This window comes from Mycteria americana, chromosome 16, assembly GCF_035582795.1.
Source record: "Mycteria americana isolate JAX WOST 10 ecotype Jacksonville Zoo and Gardens chromosome 16, USCA_MyAme_1.0, whole genome shotgun sequence".
Lineage (NCBI taxonomy): Eukaryota > Metazoa > Chordata > Aves > Ciconiiformes > Ciconiidae > Mycteria > Mycteria americana.
In genome coordinates, this window is record NC_134380.1 from 7,224,737 (window position 1) to 7,241,583 (window position 16,847).

General features: G+C 46.6%; 1 protein-coding gene across 1 annotated transcript in view; it reads left to right on the forward strand.

Annotated features, from left to right (window-relative positions):
* The window catches only part of ACSF2 (acyl-CoA synthetase family member 2), a 41,086-nt gene that overhangs the window by 7,274 nt on the left and 16,965 nt on the right, over nt 1-16,847 (forward strand). Inside the window, exons 2-10 of the mRNA XM_075519127.1 lie at nt 2,879-3,074; nt 4,498-4,626; nt 5,717-5,770; nt 8,881-8,999; nt 9,228-9,390; nt 9,834-9,929; nt 10,839-10,987; nt 11,603-11,694; nt 12,803-12,879. Coding sequence (XP_075375242.1) covers nt 2,879-3,074; nt 4,498-4,626; nt 5,717-5,770; nt 8,881-8,999; nt 9,228-9,390; nt 9,834-9,929; nt 10,839-10,987; nt 11,603-11,694; nt 12,803-12,879 — 1,075 coding nt within the window. The remainder of the gene's footprint in view (nt 1-2,878; nt 3,075-4,497; nt 4,627-5,716; nt 5,771-8,880; nt 9,000-9,227; nt 9,391-9,833; nt 9,930-10,838; nt 10,988-11,602; nt 11,695-12,802; nt 12,880-16,847) is intronic.

The window sequence follows — 16,847 nt, forward strand, 5'->3', positions numbered from 1 at the left end:
CACTACCAGATGCTTCATAGGAAGAGGTGGATGATGAATTACTTGTTTTCTGTAACAAAGATGAACAAAAAGATTATTTCTAAATCCTTTGGACCCTTTCTTTGTAGAGTTCTCTTGATACATTCTTTCAGATCAGATATATACGCTTGCTGTTGGCTATAGGCAGGAGGGAGACCGACCCTACATTATTTCCAGCATGATGCTACTGATAACGAATGTATCATGCATCTGCCTCATTCATTCTGTTCTCAACCCCCAGTGCTTCCAACAGCCTGCTGTGTTTTATCCCACACCTTTCACTCTTGCCATGGCCCGGAGATAAGTGATACAGAAATGCTGAAGCACATGAGAGCATCAGACCAGAATTCAGAGAGCTCAAACTAGATGACCGCTGTGAATTTTGCTTTCCTTAATGTATTTGAGGAAACCATGTGAGCAGGCACTTTGAGAGGAGTTAGTGACTCTGGGTTGTGAGCTTGAGATATCTTAGGCCCTAATTTCAAAGCTGCTGATGCTTTCATTTGAAGGTGTGAATGCTTGGGACCTTTGAGAGCAAGCCGTGCGTGTTTTCACACTGTGAGGGGAACCAGCAGTATTTTCACAGTGTTTCGGAGTGCAGGGCTTTATAAAGACATCTTTTACTGCTCTTTGATGCTCTTTCATCCCCATGTTTGAGGGTAGGGAGGAAGCTGTAGCCATGAGTACTGGAGGTGGAACTGTCATTTGGCTCTGGCTTTGCACCCTCTTGTATTTAGTGTGAAAGTCTGGTTCCTGCGAGGTCACTGAAACCCTTTGGCTCTTCAGTCCTGGAAAAAATTGAGAGAGTGCGACCAGAAAGCCTGGTCTGCCTAAGTGCTTTGCCAAGTCATGACAGTGTAAAATATCACCCTTTTCATTAGCAATGCAGGGTTGTGCAAGTACCCCTTGAAGGCTGGCTGCAGAGAGCAGGAGAGTGTTTCAGCTGGACATTTTGGATTTTGATCGAATTTTCTTACAATCTGAGTTTTCTAATAATTTTTCCTCCCCTCTCCAGTCTCCTTTTGTGGTGGGGTTTTGATTTTTGTTTTTCAGTCACGCAGTAGAAGAATGTGTTGGAGCAAATTTTTTACCAATTAGTTCCTTGGGTGGTATCCTCAGAGGAACTGTGCAGTCCGTGAAATGCTTTTGTTTACTTGCTCCCACTTTTACTTGCCCGGCACAGAGCCTGCTCGGATCCCAGTGACCCCTGTGATGGTGTGCAGGGAAAGTGTTCTTGCGCAACCAGGTCAGCAGCTGCTCTCTGGCCGCTCCAGCCCTTCTCAGGCTGCGGGAGCGAGCAGGGACTTATCTGTGCCTCAGCTGGCAGAGAATCGTGGAGTGTTTAGGGACAGGCTCCGCTGAAACTGGAGGTGACTTGGCTGTAGAGAGATGCGAGCGTGATTGTCTCCATTAAACGTTTTTGCAAACAGGCTGCGGTTTCCTTGTCTGCCCATGTGAGCGGCTGGAGCTGCTTGTCTGAGACTACCCTATGGCGATGGGACAGTGGCTTCTCTGGTCGCCATTGTAAACAGCGAGCAGCAGTGGCTGCAATGGCTTTTACTGCTTTCCCAGGAGGCTGGGAAAAGGTGGCAGGGGCTGGCTGCTGGGGCAGAGAGAGACTTGGAGCAGGAGGAGGTGGAGAGAGAAAGCAGGGCAAGAACTGCAGCGCTCAGACGGTCAGGAGCTGTGGTTTGAGGGGAGGTTGCTGCTTTTCCACTGATGATCAGGACTCAGTGAAAGCCTTAATGATTTTAAAATGCTTTTCCCAGCCACTCTGTCCACATCTTCTTGTTGCTAGCTATGTTCTCCTAACTATGTTCCCTCTCCAGCCTGGCCTCCAGCACAATATCTCTGTGCTCCTCTCAAGGACCCTGCTATGCCATTGCTGCCCAGGTGCTGCTCTGCTGAAACACCTCCCTGCTGTCCTCCTCCCCTCCTGTCCCCTCTTTGCAGTGGGTCTGGTCTCCTCCACCCTGTGAGCCTGCTGTATTATTGCCTCTGCACTTCTCCCCCCTCATCTGGCTGATAGCTCCTCTTTACTGATGCTGTCTTCAGTACCATTAACCCTTTGCAGTCTAGCTGGCAGAGACAGTAAAGCATGCTGTTGTATACAAAGACCATTACTTTGCAAAAGCCTCTCGGTTACAGCTCAACTTCTTTGAACTCTTCTAAACAGTTTTTATTCTGCAGGATTAGAGTCTTCTCTGCAGACCATTTTGGAGACAGATAAAATGATAGATCTCTGACTTTAATTTTAACTTTCTCTTTCTTGGTCGTCTGCTCTTTCCAGCAGAGAGAAGCCAGTCGGGGGAATTTCCCTACAAACTGTTTTGATTGTGTTCCTTCCAAGTTATTTGCACTATTTAATGTTGCAAAAAGACCCGGTCTTTTTGCTCAACCAGTCGAGATCTCTCAGCAAAGTCCATCATCTGTCCAGATATCCCAAAACGTCCGAGGTAGTTTTCACCCCAGGTGAATGACTGTAGGACCAGGCTGTGCCTGGTCTGCAGGGCTGGCGCAGGCTCCTTCCCCATCAGCGAGCAAGGTCCCGGTTCCCAGTGGAGGGATGGAGGCTCTGCCTGTGCTGCCTACCGGTGCGGCAGGTCCAGGTGGGTGCGCTGGGATTACCGAGGCCATTCGCCTGCCCGGTGCCCCCCTGGCTGCTGCATGTGCTTTCCAAGTGCTTTCGGAGGTCTTCCTGATCTTGACCCGCTGAAGTGGCTGCCTGTGGTTCTCACCGGTGTGGGGATGTGCATCGAGTACTCCTGGTACTGTCGTCAGGTTGATAATACTTCCAGCTAGGGAGAATTGTATTGATGGGTTTTATTAAAAAATAGACTCTTCTTCTTTTCTTTCACAGTGCCCTGCACACAGGGATGCCCTCTGCCTCCCACAGGGTGACCAACAGCTATGTCCAAGGGACCTTAGACATTCCCCTTCTCACCAAAACCATGAGCCAGTGCCTGGATGAGACTGTCGAGCGGGTTCCTGACCGTGATGCCTTGGTCTTCTGCCGAGATGGGGTTCGGAAGACGTTTGCTCAGTTCAAAGAGGAGGTGAGCGTCTGGTTCGCCCCTCGGGGAGCCCGGGCGGGTAGATAACAGCGGCAGCAGGCATGATGGAGAAATGGAAAATGATTTCATCACTCAGCTCAGGAGTGAGGTTTGTCGTATGCAGATCTTCATCCTGGCCCTGAGCAGAGGGTGACAGCACCTCCCCAGCACACACCAATGGGTGTGTGCTGCCTTTGTCCTCCTTAGAGTCTTGAGATCAAAGGGAGAAGGCAGCGTATGTAAAATGGTTGCTGAATATCCCAGAATGAACTTTCATACTTAAAAATTATCACCCCTATCTGATGTGGTGTGGACTGAGTCACGGTGTTTTTCTCAACTGGAGTAGGCTCCAGATCTTGTATTGGTCACTCTGCTCTGACTGTCAGAGGTCCTGAGGGTGTAGAGGTTTCTAGTCCAAGCACAAGGGCAACTGAGCAAAGTCAAGGATTTGGTCTCAATATCATATGCAAAAACATGTGTGGGTGTATATATACATGTGTATGTATGTGTGCATATTACATACAGATATATGTTTATGTGTATTCTGAATGGAGGGGCAATATTTCAAGGCTAACTACCTGGAAAGTTTCTATTAAATGTATGATATGATCTTGGATAGGAAGAATTGTTTGTGTTTTTTTTAAGATTTACTAGCGTTTTGGTTACATCCATTCAGGTAAACAAGATTACCTCTGTTCACCCTAATTTTAAAAAGTAGGCTGTAATTCAGAACTAAATCGGAGAATAGCTATTCCTTAAATTTGTATCTCCTACAAGGTAGTTTTCATAAATTCATTTGAGAACATAACAAAGCTCTATGAACTTTCCTGAATACTTCAGAATATGTATACATGCATCTGCACACCTGAAACATGGTTACCATCTTGCAAAATAAAGTAGTCATATTAATATAGTGGCTGAATGAAAGTTAATGAGGATAGGAACCCCAGACTGGTCAAAAATCACTTGATACAGTTTTCCTCACCTGAGTCCTTTTAGAAGTAAGTGATATGCCAGAACGGAGGCAGATCCAACGGTGTAGATGGGCCCAGCATATGGGTAAGGCTTAGTCCTAAGTTGGATTGATGAGGAGCTAGACACTAAAGAGTCTTTGGGCAAGAATTAATTTGCAACTATTTGTACATAGTTGCCTATTTTGGTTTTATTCCTACTTTGTTGTATTGTTCCACCCTTGTTATTTTTATGCTTTCAGTCAACCATGCTTTCAAGCAGGGGCTGGTCTGTGCTCTGTGACTCGGAAGATGCTGCTGCTGCAGCAGTAGGCTGGCAGACTGCAGCAGAGGTACATTCTATCCGATTTCAGTTGCAAAGACGATGTTTTTTCCCCAGAAAGCAGTGCCTGGAGACAGATATCCCCCACTGCGTCCTGTGTGTGATCCTCAGGCTCTTGTCTTGTATTTTACAGGTGGACCAGGCAGCAGCTGGGCTTCTGGCTCTTGGCCTGAAGAAGGGAGACCGGCTGGGAATGTGGGGTCCCAATACATACGAGTGGGTTCTCATGCAGTTTGCAACTGCCCAGGCAGGAATCATCCTGGTAAGGAGTTTGCTGTGTCTGGGTTTTTAGCAGTTTGTTGGGAAAGGAAATGGAGACAAAGAAGCAGTAGGAGCTCCTGGAGAGTAAAGTTTGTTGTCTCTTTTTCCCGTGCTCTTACCCAGCATGTTGGCTATAACTGAATCCAGTATTTAAACAAGATCTGTGGAACCCTCTGCGTCTTTGTCCTCCACTATGTAGGAAAGCAGACTGCAGAGGAAGGAGCAGCAAGAAATGGACTGCTGTGAACTAGCTTGCAGCAGCCGATGATAGATGGAGACATGCTTTTGCCTATAGGACCATTTCTATGTAACATGCTGCTGTCCTAAAGTTACCAGTTATTTAGATCCCTCCCAAAAATGACCTGTATTGCTTCATGGTGCAAATGCTCACTTAAAAATGTAATCCAAGTTGCATATCCCCCAAAGCCAATTTTTGTTTGAGAGTAATAATATGGTCCAAGTTGCATATCCCCCAAAGCCAATTTTCATTTTGTGAAATGCATCTTGTTTAGACAGTGCCAAAATGCATCTTATTTAGACAGTGCACCACATGAAGGGCTGCACTGTAGCTTCTGGTCTGTTTTCTTCATCGTGGTTCATCCCGGTGTCTGCTGAGACATAGTAACAGGGTGGATAAGCATGGCTCAGTATGAACCTGATGTGAACTCAACTGCAGTGACCAATACCGCTTCTGTGGAGAGTTGGACAGGAGAAAGCTGGTATTTTCATGGTTGTCTGTTAGGAAACCTGACTTGCTCTTGTGTTTTGAGTCTTCAGTTCAGTGGTTTGAATGTCTGCCTGGGAGTCAGGAGGTCTAGTTTCGGTTCCTGAAACTCTGTTGTGACTATCTGACCTCACATAAATCTCTCTTCTGGTTGTTTTCTTTCACACAAACACAGGATTCAGCTAATTTTTCTGGTGAATGTGAAATCCCTGTAGTGGGGAGCTCTTAGTTCTGCCTGTTGGAGAGAAGGAGAGGATTTGAGTATGGTTTGTCCCTGGGAGAACTCTTCTGTTGGAATATGTGTTAGGGGAGAGGATTTTCAAGGCAAGAGTAACTCTGATCAACCTTCTTGTTTCTCCCTCTTAAGGTATCTGTGAATCCAGCCTACCAGGCCCTTGAGCTGGAGTTTGTCATCAGGAAGGTTTGTATGGCACTTGCTGGTAATGCTAATTGATTCGTTATGAGAACGCATACAAGCAGCCGTCTGTTAAAGGGGATAGTGGGGACACAGTACAGAGGAGCTTCTGGTTAAGCACTTGGGCATATCAGGGAGAGCTGGCCGGAGAGCTGGCCTGCGAGCCGGGCTGGTGGTGGCCATGTAGAGGGAACACCACCGTGCAGTGACCAAGGGGATGAAGCTGCAGTTAAGTGGTCACGTTTATTGCTGTTCCCTTTGGCTGCCACCTTGTCCGTTTGATGGAGACTTCTGCATCATTCTCATCCCTCTCTCTCTGCTAACAACCGTGAACCGCCAATATGACACCAATAATAATCATACCTGCCAGCAGCCGTTTACTAGGGAGTGAGGAAAACAAGGCAAGACTAAATATCTGATCCAGGGACTGTTCTACCCAAGAAGCTGGCAGCCAGGACAGCAGAGACTTTGTAGTAGCAGGGCGTGGCTGCAATCTCTAGAAGCAACATGTGTCTTAAATCAGTTCTAACTTTCCCACACTCGCGGTCCAGCCTGCCTGGGCGGGAGAGCACTGCGTGGGTGTCCTGCCTGACTTGGTGCCATCCTGCCTGCCTACCACTCAGGGCAAAAATCACCATCTGGGATTTTAACCTTGAAAGTAGAAAGGAGGAAGGCTCAGAAAGGACCAGCCTACTTGGTAGCTTGGTTTCTCCTTCCCAAATGTGCCCTAGGCCTTGCTGGCCTTGAGTTTAACCTGGTTTAAGTCATAGGTATTGCCACTGCTTGACATCTTTCTGCTGTCTGATTGTGGCTGCCTCAGCTACCCTTGTATACCTGCCTGGGTTTGAGTTTGCAATGTGCAGAGCACTGATCAGTTTAAACTGTTCTGGCTCCTTAGGTCCAGTAATGAGGAATCCAGTCTACTAAACATTTGACAACTAGAAATTAATCCTAGGATTGAGAAGCTAACTTGCTCATCTGTGGTTTGTTCAGCTTTAAATCAAAGGGCAGTATTAGAAGAGCTGGAACCACATATGGGTCTTCCCAGCACCATCCAAGTTCTGGTTTTACCTAGAAAGAAGTGGATAACTTCTAGCAACAAAGAGAGACTTTTCTCTTGCATCAGTAACTCTGTAATTTGGTTGCTGGGCTGCAATTTGAGTTCCCATTTCATCCTTCACTTAACCCTCTCAGGTATTCTCAGTGGTGTCACTCCTGTTTTCACGCGTTAGGATTGAACACGGTGCTGCAGTGAAGCATGTCTCTTCCAGTGTGGATGTCCTCCTGCTTCTCTCACCAGGTGGAAACGTAAATGGCAGTACTTTCCTTTTTTCCCAGTGAGACCTGGCTTTTGTTTTCTTACCCATCTCTCTGTGTCAGATTCTGCTTTGATTTTTCTCCTCCAGTGTAAATCTGGACTGTCGATGGGGTAAGAGCAGAAACGTGCTTCAGCTCCATTGGAGATTACTCCTGTCTCACCCTCCCAGGTTTCCTAGTGTTCGTAGCTTTCCCGTGTACCTTTGGCACATTTGTTTGTGTTTGTTTATTTGCACGAGAAAATCCCTGAAGACTTTAGGGCTTTGTCTTTTGGATCCTGTCAACCTGTGCAGTCCCTTCCTTGCTCCATCAGGTTCCCTCCCTTTGGTATATAAAGAAATACACGCTGAATAACCATTCCTCTGATTCTTGCTGTATTTCCAGGGCTTTGTAAAAGCAAACTGATGTCAGCACTTACATGACAGGTCTTTTGAAGAAGGGTCTGCTGCCATTCAGGTTGAGACCAAGTGGGAGATGCCCAGCTAGAGAGCCTTGTCTCATACAGCATGTGCCCTGCAAGCTCCTCTCCTCCCGTAGCGTCTGTTTTGCAAAGCTAGTTCAACCAGAGCACTAGTTTGAAAGAACTAATAGTAAAAAGGCCCAAAACATCCCAGAACAGACTCAGTTCCCTGGGTTCTGGGCAGACTGTTCCAGAAAATAGAGCAAATGTTTGTCTTCCCTTCTGACAAACCCCAGAGGGTACTTAAAAATAATTTATTGGCATAGCCTCCATCTCCTTATTTCATGGACCTTGGGAAAATAATGAAAACAGATGAGTAAATAATTTATGTAAATAGTTTATTTGACAAGAATGCGTTTTTTGGAAGATGAAAGTAGTTTGCAAATCTGGGTCAAATTCAGCAGATCTCCTCTGCTGAAAAAGAAATAGAAATTCTTGGAGTAATTAAAGCGCTTTGTTTCAGGATTATGTAAATGTAAAGGTTGAATGAAAAATGTTTTAATTTTCAAAATAGCTAATGCTTTAAAAAGAGGTGGAAAAATCTCAGGAAACAGAACACCATAAAAAAACCTCACGATTAAACCTTGGCTTGACCTGAGAGGCAGTCTTTAGGTTTCCTTGTTTTTCCAAAGTTCCTCAAACATCCTCATTTCAGATACACTCAATTGAATTTTTTTTTCCTCCATATTTTGGGACTGGGCTTTTTGTTAGTGTTGGGACTCCTAATGTGAAAAATCAATTGTTTGCCTTGTGCTCGCAATGAGGAGTGTTGATCCTGGGAGAAGAGGTTCTCAGGCTGCAGCTCTGCTCTCTTGCCCAACAAAAAGCAACCAGCCTGTCCTGAACCGAATGCCAGGGAGGAGCAAAGCACCAGCTGCAGGCGTGCATCAGGGCTTGGGGAGCCGGGTGTGCAATAACAGCACCCTGCCCTGCGCTTGCGGGGTTTTATGAGTGCATAGCTGTACAGGCTCGGTTTGCATTTACCCTCAGTGAATCTGCCTGCTGGAGGCATGTCCCCAGCCCTGGGAGCACGGCTGCTGCACCCTCACTGTGCAAAGACCTACGTCATGCTCTTCAGTGAACCTTTAAACTGCTGCACACCATGACTCTTGCTAGGAAGGTGTTAGAAATCTCTAGGTTTAATCTGGAGAGAGTTCATTGTATCATGTGTTTACAGAAACAAGCCGTGGAGAAAATCCAGGTGAGGTGTTAATGGCTACCACTCGCTGCGTGGGGTCACAGGGCTGTGCACGTTCCTGTGTTGGTGGTGACTGCTCTTTATCATGTCCTGAACATCAACCCAACGTGACTTCTCATGAGTTTCTGTCTCCCTTCACAGGTTGGCTGTAAGGCATTGGTGTTTCCCACTCAATTTAAAACACAGAAATACTATGATATTCTAAAGCAGTCATGTCCTGAGCTAGAAAAGTCCAGTCCAGGGGGAATAAAGAGCAAAAGGTGAGTTAGGAACATCTGGTGTCTTTGCACTGACCTCACAGCTGTGTCCTGCCTTGTGTCCTCTCAGCCGCACAACACAGGCTCTAGCAGAAGAAGGACCTGCGCAGGGTTTCATCTGAAGAGAACCTTCTGGAGGCTGTCCTGGAGGTTTGCCCAGACCAGTGTACGCCTCTCCAGGCAGTTTTCTCCTTGCTCCGTTATTGCTGATGGTATTTTTCTTTCTGCCAGGCTACCTGACTTGTCCATTGTCATCACAGTGGACTCCAAGCTGCCTGGCACCTTCCACATGGATGAAGTGATGCAGGCAGGGGACAGCAGCCACGTGAAGCAGTTAAGAGCCGTGCAGCGGACCCTCTCCTGCAATGAGCCCGTCAACATCCAGTTCACTTCAGTAGGTGCTTCTCCCTGCTCCATGCCTTGTGGTTGGGTTCCTTGCTGGGGCCACAGGGAAAGATGTGTGCGATGCTGAGCATCCCGTTTCCTTTGCCTTCTGCCCTCTGAGACCAAACTCTGGTTACATCTTCTGCTGTAGGATGGAGGAAATGTTCTAGCATTTCCCCTCGCTTCTTCCATTCTTGCTGCTCAGCCCTTTCTCAAGGGCTGATGGAGATGGGAGGGTGTCATGTGAATTCTGTCCAGCCATTCTGTTGGACCATTTTTTTGTTTGGTTTGGGATTAAGATGCTGTTAAAGAAGAAAATAAAGTCTCCCAGGTCTGAATGGAGAATGAAGTGCAAGATCACCGTAGAATCTGCCTGGGAAATCACCCCTGAGAGCACATGTAGCTCATCCTCGGAAAAGGTGACATCGTTGCGTAATGCCCTGTGTCTTTCAGGGGACAACGGGAAGCCCCAAAGGAGCCACCCTCTCTCACAGGAACATTGTGAATAATGCCAATCTGATCGGTCTGAGGCTGGGGATCACAGAGCAGGTGGGTCTCGGTGGGACCACAGTTTGGGGTGGTCTCCACTGCCATAGAGAGACCACGTGTGTGGAGAACGTTGGTGCTTGCTCAGCAGAAGGGCAGAATGTTTTGCTGCAAATGACACTGAGGGATACTCATGCGTAACATTTCTAATTTCAATGGAGTTTCATTGATGTTTCATGTGAAGTTTTTTTGGGGAAAAAAAATTATACCTTTTGCAGGGGGGGAATTGTGAAATTAATCACTTTTCATTTTGGTGAATACTTATTTCAAATAATTATGAGACTGGATATTAGCTTTGAACTCTGTTGAATGAGGTTTTAATTTGTTTTACATGACTTCATTTCAAGTCGTGTATACAGTCTTGTAAATCTTATCAGGATATGACCTTTCTATTTGTAGTTTCTTTTAAAAGTTGTTAAAGGCAAATATTTTCTTTTGAAGTTCTGAAGTAGTTATTTCTAACACAACAGCTTTGATCCAGAAAAAAGATGGGTTGTTTCAGTCAGTCTTCAGAGCCTTTGGTGTTTTTAAAACAAAATAAAATTAATAGCATGTGCCAAGTCCTGCATATTTTGTGCCTGTCATAGCACTACCACTCTTCTCTTCTGGCATATCATAAAATAATGTGTAAGCAATACCAGACCAAAAAGTCCAGCAAAGAAAAGACATTGCAAAATTACAGAATGAAACTTTGACATTAAAAACTTCCTAAACTGATTTTTATTAAAGGCAGGAAGCATCGGTGTTGTGTTTCCACATAACAGGAACACAGATGAGTGTCAGATTTCCAACAAGTTTTCAGTGAATCAGGGAACACTTCTCTGTTTAGATCTTTGCTCTTCAGCAGTGAGATGGGCTAGTTATGGACTGGAAGATCTCCTCTCCTCACTGTTGTCTTTGGCTTGATCCCAGGACTATCGTGTTGGCCTCCCCACACCCCTCTATCATTGCCTGACGTCAGTAGGAGGCTGCATGGTGATGGCTCTGCACGGGTCCTCCTGCATCTTCTCATCGCCGAGTTTCGAGGGGAAGGCTGCTCTGAAGGCAGTGTCTCAAGAGAAGTGAGAGTTCTTTTGTGTCTTCCTACAGAGGAGTTCATATTGCCTTGTGGTGATGCTTTCTTCCCTCGTCTCACCTGCCAGGCCCTTGCTTATGCTCTTCCTTCCCACGATGGGAGACGCAGGTTTGCTGGTGCACATACTTGCACAGGCACTTCAGGAGCCTAAATCCTGCCTTTTCAGCTGCACTTGGGAGTTTGTCACACTTCTCTTTTCCCAAAAATAAGGGATCCTTCAGGTCACTGTAGGGCTTTGGCTGGAAAACATAGTGGTGTCTTGGTTTGCTATGTCTGGTGTGTTTTTATGCCTAACCACCCGCCCTCCTTCTCCAAGTCCAGCTCTGCTGCTGAGATAGTTGCATTTCCAGCTTGTTCTTCATGTGTAGCTTGGGAAACAAAAGAGCTATCATTGTGTTTGCATAATACACACACATATATATTTATATATTTTTTTAATACATACGTATCTATATGTGCACGGATGAAGAGCACATCTGCTGTGCCTGCCTCCGTGCTGCTGCTCCGCGGCCCCGCGCGCGATGGGACGGATGGGGTGCCGAGCTGGGGCTGCCCCTGGTTCCAGCTCTGCAGCTTTGCCTTTTCTCTCCCCTTCCTGAAGATGCTCCTTTCTACTCGGCACACCAACCATGTTTATAGACATGCTCTCCCAGCCGGACTTTGACTCCTACGACCTGTCAACTCTCCGGGGAGGTAAGTCTGACAGTTCAAATGAAAAAATCCTGAGAAACTGGATATTACTGCTTCCCTGCTGGGGGGCTGTATTAAGCTTTGCGAGCAAATTGCTTTGCTGGAGGGAAGAGTTTATTTGCACGAGCCTTGTGTGTCACTGTTAATTTGATGCTATGTTTCATTTCCTTGGGGTTTCTTTCAAGAATTATGCATTTTTGAGATTTCTTTCATCTTAAAGCAGGTTGGGGAAGGACCTTTCTGTTTTACCTGCTAGATCGGGGAGCTGGGAAGCCTGGTTTTGCTCGACTCTTGTCTCATCAGCCACCACCGTGTGGCAGCAGATGCTTTGTGTGCTTTAGGCTGGTGCAGTCCCTAAAGCAGAGCTACGCTGTGATTTCTCTGACCTAAAGTTTCCTGCCTGTTTTTGAAGTCATTCATCTAAATACTGGAGAGGGTGTGATAACGCGTGCTGGAGCTTTCTCTCTTGTCGCAGACAGCCTCAGAAATAGCTGAGCTGAAACAAGGAGACCACCAGCCCTTTTGAGGCAATAACAGTATGGAGAGAAGATGGTGCTGGAGAATAAAGAAACATTTAAGCAGATTACCTAATCATCTCTGCTATGTGAAAAATGATCCTGTCTCATCTTGTTCCCCAGCACAGCCTATATATTACCCCACTCTTTTGCTCTGTTATCCTAGGACGGAACAGGTGAAAATCTGCCCTCTCCCAAAAGGGCTGCTCTGTGCAAGGCAGGAGGAAAGGTTTTTGCTGTTATGGTAGTGATGATCAATGGGAGTGTTTGTCCTGCTAAAAATCTGTGCCTCTTTCTCCTCTGAATCTTTCCTTTTTGGGAACTGCAGCTTGGACTAGGTTTGTGCTATAGAGTTTTCCTCACGAAAGATCTCTGCCAACCCTTAATTCATTCAGGTAAACTGGCCTTGCTGCAGCCTTTGCTTCTAGAATAACTGGGACCTGTATCCATAAAAATAGAAAGTATTTTGACAGGAACCGGTGTATCCCAAAGGTCTTGCCAGTATTTAAATCTGGGAGTGCAGAACCTTCTGAGGGACCACTCCTGGGAATAAATAGGTGGTTTCCAAGGCGGTCATCTTTTCCTCTTTCTTCCAGGAATCGTCGCAGGTTCTCCAGTTCCCCCTGAGATCATGAAGATGATTATCACCAAGATGCACATGCCGGAGGTCGTGGTGAGTCATGGTTGCTGTGACTAGAGCTACAAGTGGTGTTTGTGGTGGTGAGACCCTGAGTTTGGGCATCTCTGCACTGCAGTGGTACCCAGTGGTGCTGGAGCTGCTGGGATCAGGCGTGATGGGACTGTGGGTGCGAGGCGAGGCAAAGGAGTGAAGGTGTAGAGGGGCTGGGAGGAAGAAGGGGGATTCTACCTGGTTGCTGGTGGGGTGTCTGTGGAGGAAGCTTTGTAAGAAGAGAGGACATTGCATTCAGTGTCGTAAACTGAGCTTCTGCTCGTGCATTTCAAAGCTTTTATAAACCCTTCTGTTGTACATGCTGCAAGGATGAATGATTATGGAAGAGGCGTTGCTGGTTTGTATCGGTGTGGGTGGGTGCATGTGTTCATCTTGCTGCAGAGCTGTCAGGTTTCTTTCACCATTCTGGGCTGCATGCAGATATAAAACCTTGTTGCACGCTATGCGTTTGAGTCTGAGTGTTGGAACGGTGCCATCCACACGAGCAGCACTAGGCATTGTGTTGCCAGAAGGGCAGCACGTGTCGGACCATGCGTGCTGCTGCTCCATCGATGGCATGTCCCTGCCCCCTTGACCTGTGCAAGAGCATCAGCATGTCCTGCATGTGGAGGGGGACAGGCCACCAGAGAGGGGGTCAGTGGCACTCCAGGTGACACGTTTCCTAGGCAGGTCCTGCCATCTGCACATGTGTGCCTGTGAGTGAATGGCTGAGCCACAAAAAGGACTTTTTTGTTTTACTTTAAAGGAAATAACTTCGGTGCCATGCTGCTTGCAAATGCTGAGGAAGCAGACTGTTGTGATGAATAAACATGCGGGGCTGGGAGTCAGATTAGGCGTGTTATTGTTGGCAGACCCGGACCGCACCAGGGTTTTACAGGGACAGCTGTGTGCTCTGCTGCGGATCAGGGGAGTCCAGGGCATCTGTCCTGGAGCCGTCTCAGAGGCGGCCACGGATTTTTCCTGGATGTGATGCTCTTAACGCCGAGCTGAAAACACCAGGGACAGCCCTGGTGCCGTTGCCCGGACTCTGTCAGGTGACAGCTACCTATTTTTATAGCAGGCTTGAGTTTGGCCTCACAAAATATTTTCAGACATTACTGCAAGTGCCCAGGACTCATTAGGTGTCACATGTTCCTCCTGTGTAGAAAGAGAAATAATAAAACCTTCCCAAACAGTTGCTCTGCCCATAGGATAAAGAGGATTAAGTCTATATTTGTACCACTGGTCTCATGTTACTTCTGATCGTCCAGCCCTCAGACAGACACAGGGAGACTTGTTGAATTCATCTTTGCAGCAAGAGCTTTATACAGAAGATGTACATAAGAAAATATACAATTTGATTTCTATATAGGAGACAGAGGAGTTTTCATCCTCTTAAAGGTCATTTACACTCAGTTACAGAGGAATAAATATACATATATTTATATAACTCTTTATGATTAAAAAACACAGTTAAGTTGCAACTGTGGTATTGTAATAGCCGTGACAATAAACCGCAGTCATCCTGGTGTCCTGCTAGATCCTCTGGAGTATGGGCAGAGAGGAGAGGAGGGGTGCCCAAGCCAGGCTGCACGGTGCACACCTTCTCCACTCGGACGTACACGCATCTTGGTAGACCCCACAGAGTGGGAGGGAATCCAGTCTTCAGATGGCTCCAGTTTTGGGGTTTCCCAGTACTGCTTCACTTAAAGGATTTCTGGCTGACCTAGAGAGATTGCCGCCTTTTGGTGTGAAAGGGCAGCTCGGTCTTGGGGCCACCAGTTCTTGGTCATTGCTTCACCTATCCCCCTCAGCCCTGGCCTGCAGGGATCCCCTCCGTGGGAAGGCAGAGGAGTCTCTTTGCATGGGTTGAGACCAATTTTCCTGATCAAGCAGCTGGGGGAGGGATGCTCCTACCTTCCCACTTGCTTCCACTCCACTGGAAGGGGAGAGACAGCGACCAACTGGTTGATCGGGGACGCGGGTTATGTTGCCTCTGGGAAAGATGACTGTGTTTTACCGGCAGGATCTAGGTTAGCTTGTCTTAGTATGGTCATGCATAGTTTAGTTTTTAAAAATGCCTCTTTTAAAATACATAGATGTCGGAAAAGATTGAAAAGGTGGATTCCATCCTGCGATCAGCAGAGAAGCGGGGATTTGGAGGAGGCTGGAGGTGTTCGGATATATCAGAAATGTTTCCTGACAGGTAGGAGAAGCTTAAGGAAGGACTCAGAAGTCAGTAGTTTTCTGATGGTTGAAGTGACCGGTCACCAGGACAGGCCATACCGGGGCCTGCTAGGGGGAAAAAAAGAGAGAAGGCCACATGTTTAAGGGGATTTTTCAAGCAGGCCAGTAAACTTCTAGCATTTGTCTGTTTATTTTGACAGTGAGTGAATGAAGCCCATACTTGAAAGTGAAAAGTTAGGAGTCAAGGAGCCATTACGAGTTCCCACAGTAGAGGAGATGGGTTAGTCCTCTCTCTGACCTCTTCTGCCAGCTCTCTGTGTGACTCTTGAGTATCTTACCCAAAGCGTTGATGGTCAGTGAGCACTTCCTTTGTAAAGGAAGAAACCCAAGAGCGAAATTTTCAAGAGTAGTGAATTATTTTGGTGCCCCCGTTCTGAAAATTCAGATAGAAAATTCAGGTAGATTTTTAGAAACTGCCAAGCAGCTTTTCATCTGAAATGTGGTCAGTCACCCAAGTCACTGGTCATCCCTGAAACACAGACTCCCATGGCTGACATCTGAGAAAGCTGCCTGGCTCTCAAGAGGTGCATGATGAGGTCAGAGGTACTTCATATTCCTTAAAATCATGCTCGCCACACTGGAGTGGGTTTGTGTGCCTGCATTTTGGCACTGATACCTGAAGGTACCGACCTTTGTTTTCTGCAAGACTGGAATAAATAGTTTTCTATTTCATTAACACTTGTAAACCTGTTTGAGAGAGCTGGATGGAAGGTGCTATAGAAAAACCAGGTATTATTGTCATGGTTTTCTTACTCTCGTCATGGAGGAGTGAACTGGAATTGAGTTCAGGCAGGGAGAGAGGAAGGTTAAGAAGGGCCAGACCTGTAAATAAAATACATTTAAGTATTGTGGTTTAGAAAACTGAAGTTTTTCCATCCTTAGAGCGGAACTTTACCCGTCCTATATGGAACGACTGCTATTTCCATCTCTAATCCATAAAACCTCTGGCACTGCAAGAGAACTAACCACTTTAGGAAGGCGCAGAGCAGCTGGCATCATCGCTGACATTTTGGTCATAAATTTACTTTCTCCATCCTGTTATGCATATCCTTAGTGAACTGAGGACCAAATGGCCATAGCTGGGCTTGGGGCTTCTGCCTCGTCCTTTCTGTTATGAAAGGGCACAGTGGCAACCCTTGTTCGTACAGTTCAGTGCAGGGTCACTGCACTTTACTTAACAAATGAGCAAAGGACCCTTTCCCAAGAGCTTACAAACTTGCAGGCTCATCCAAAGTCCTTTGGAATCCGTACAAGCTCCAGACCTAATCCTGGGATGGGGAAAAGTAAAATGCTTGGGATGGAGTGATGACAGTTGTGGCTTTTTTGCTACTCTGTGCGCTGAATTTAATACTCTTGGTAGTTTCCAGTTGTGGAAGGTGTTTGTGTGATAGGTTTTCACAGTTGGTGTTTGGATTGGTAGATGTCAGCAAGCTCATTGCTCAAGGGAAAGTCAACCCTGTCTCTGAATCACCTTCTGGCCCAGAACACTTTATTCAAAGAATATTTGCTGTCTCGAACCTTCCTCTTCTGGGACACTCATTTGAAGGCATCAGCCCTTGTTTTTAAATACCTGAGTCTTGGATGGGAATTGTAGTTGCTGAAAGGCACGTGGTGGACTGAGAACTGCTCCTTATGGAAGACATATATTTTCATATGGGTTGAGCAGCCTGGGGCCAGATTTCCCAGCAATGTCCTGTCCTGAATTTCAAACCAGACTCGGAGGA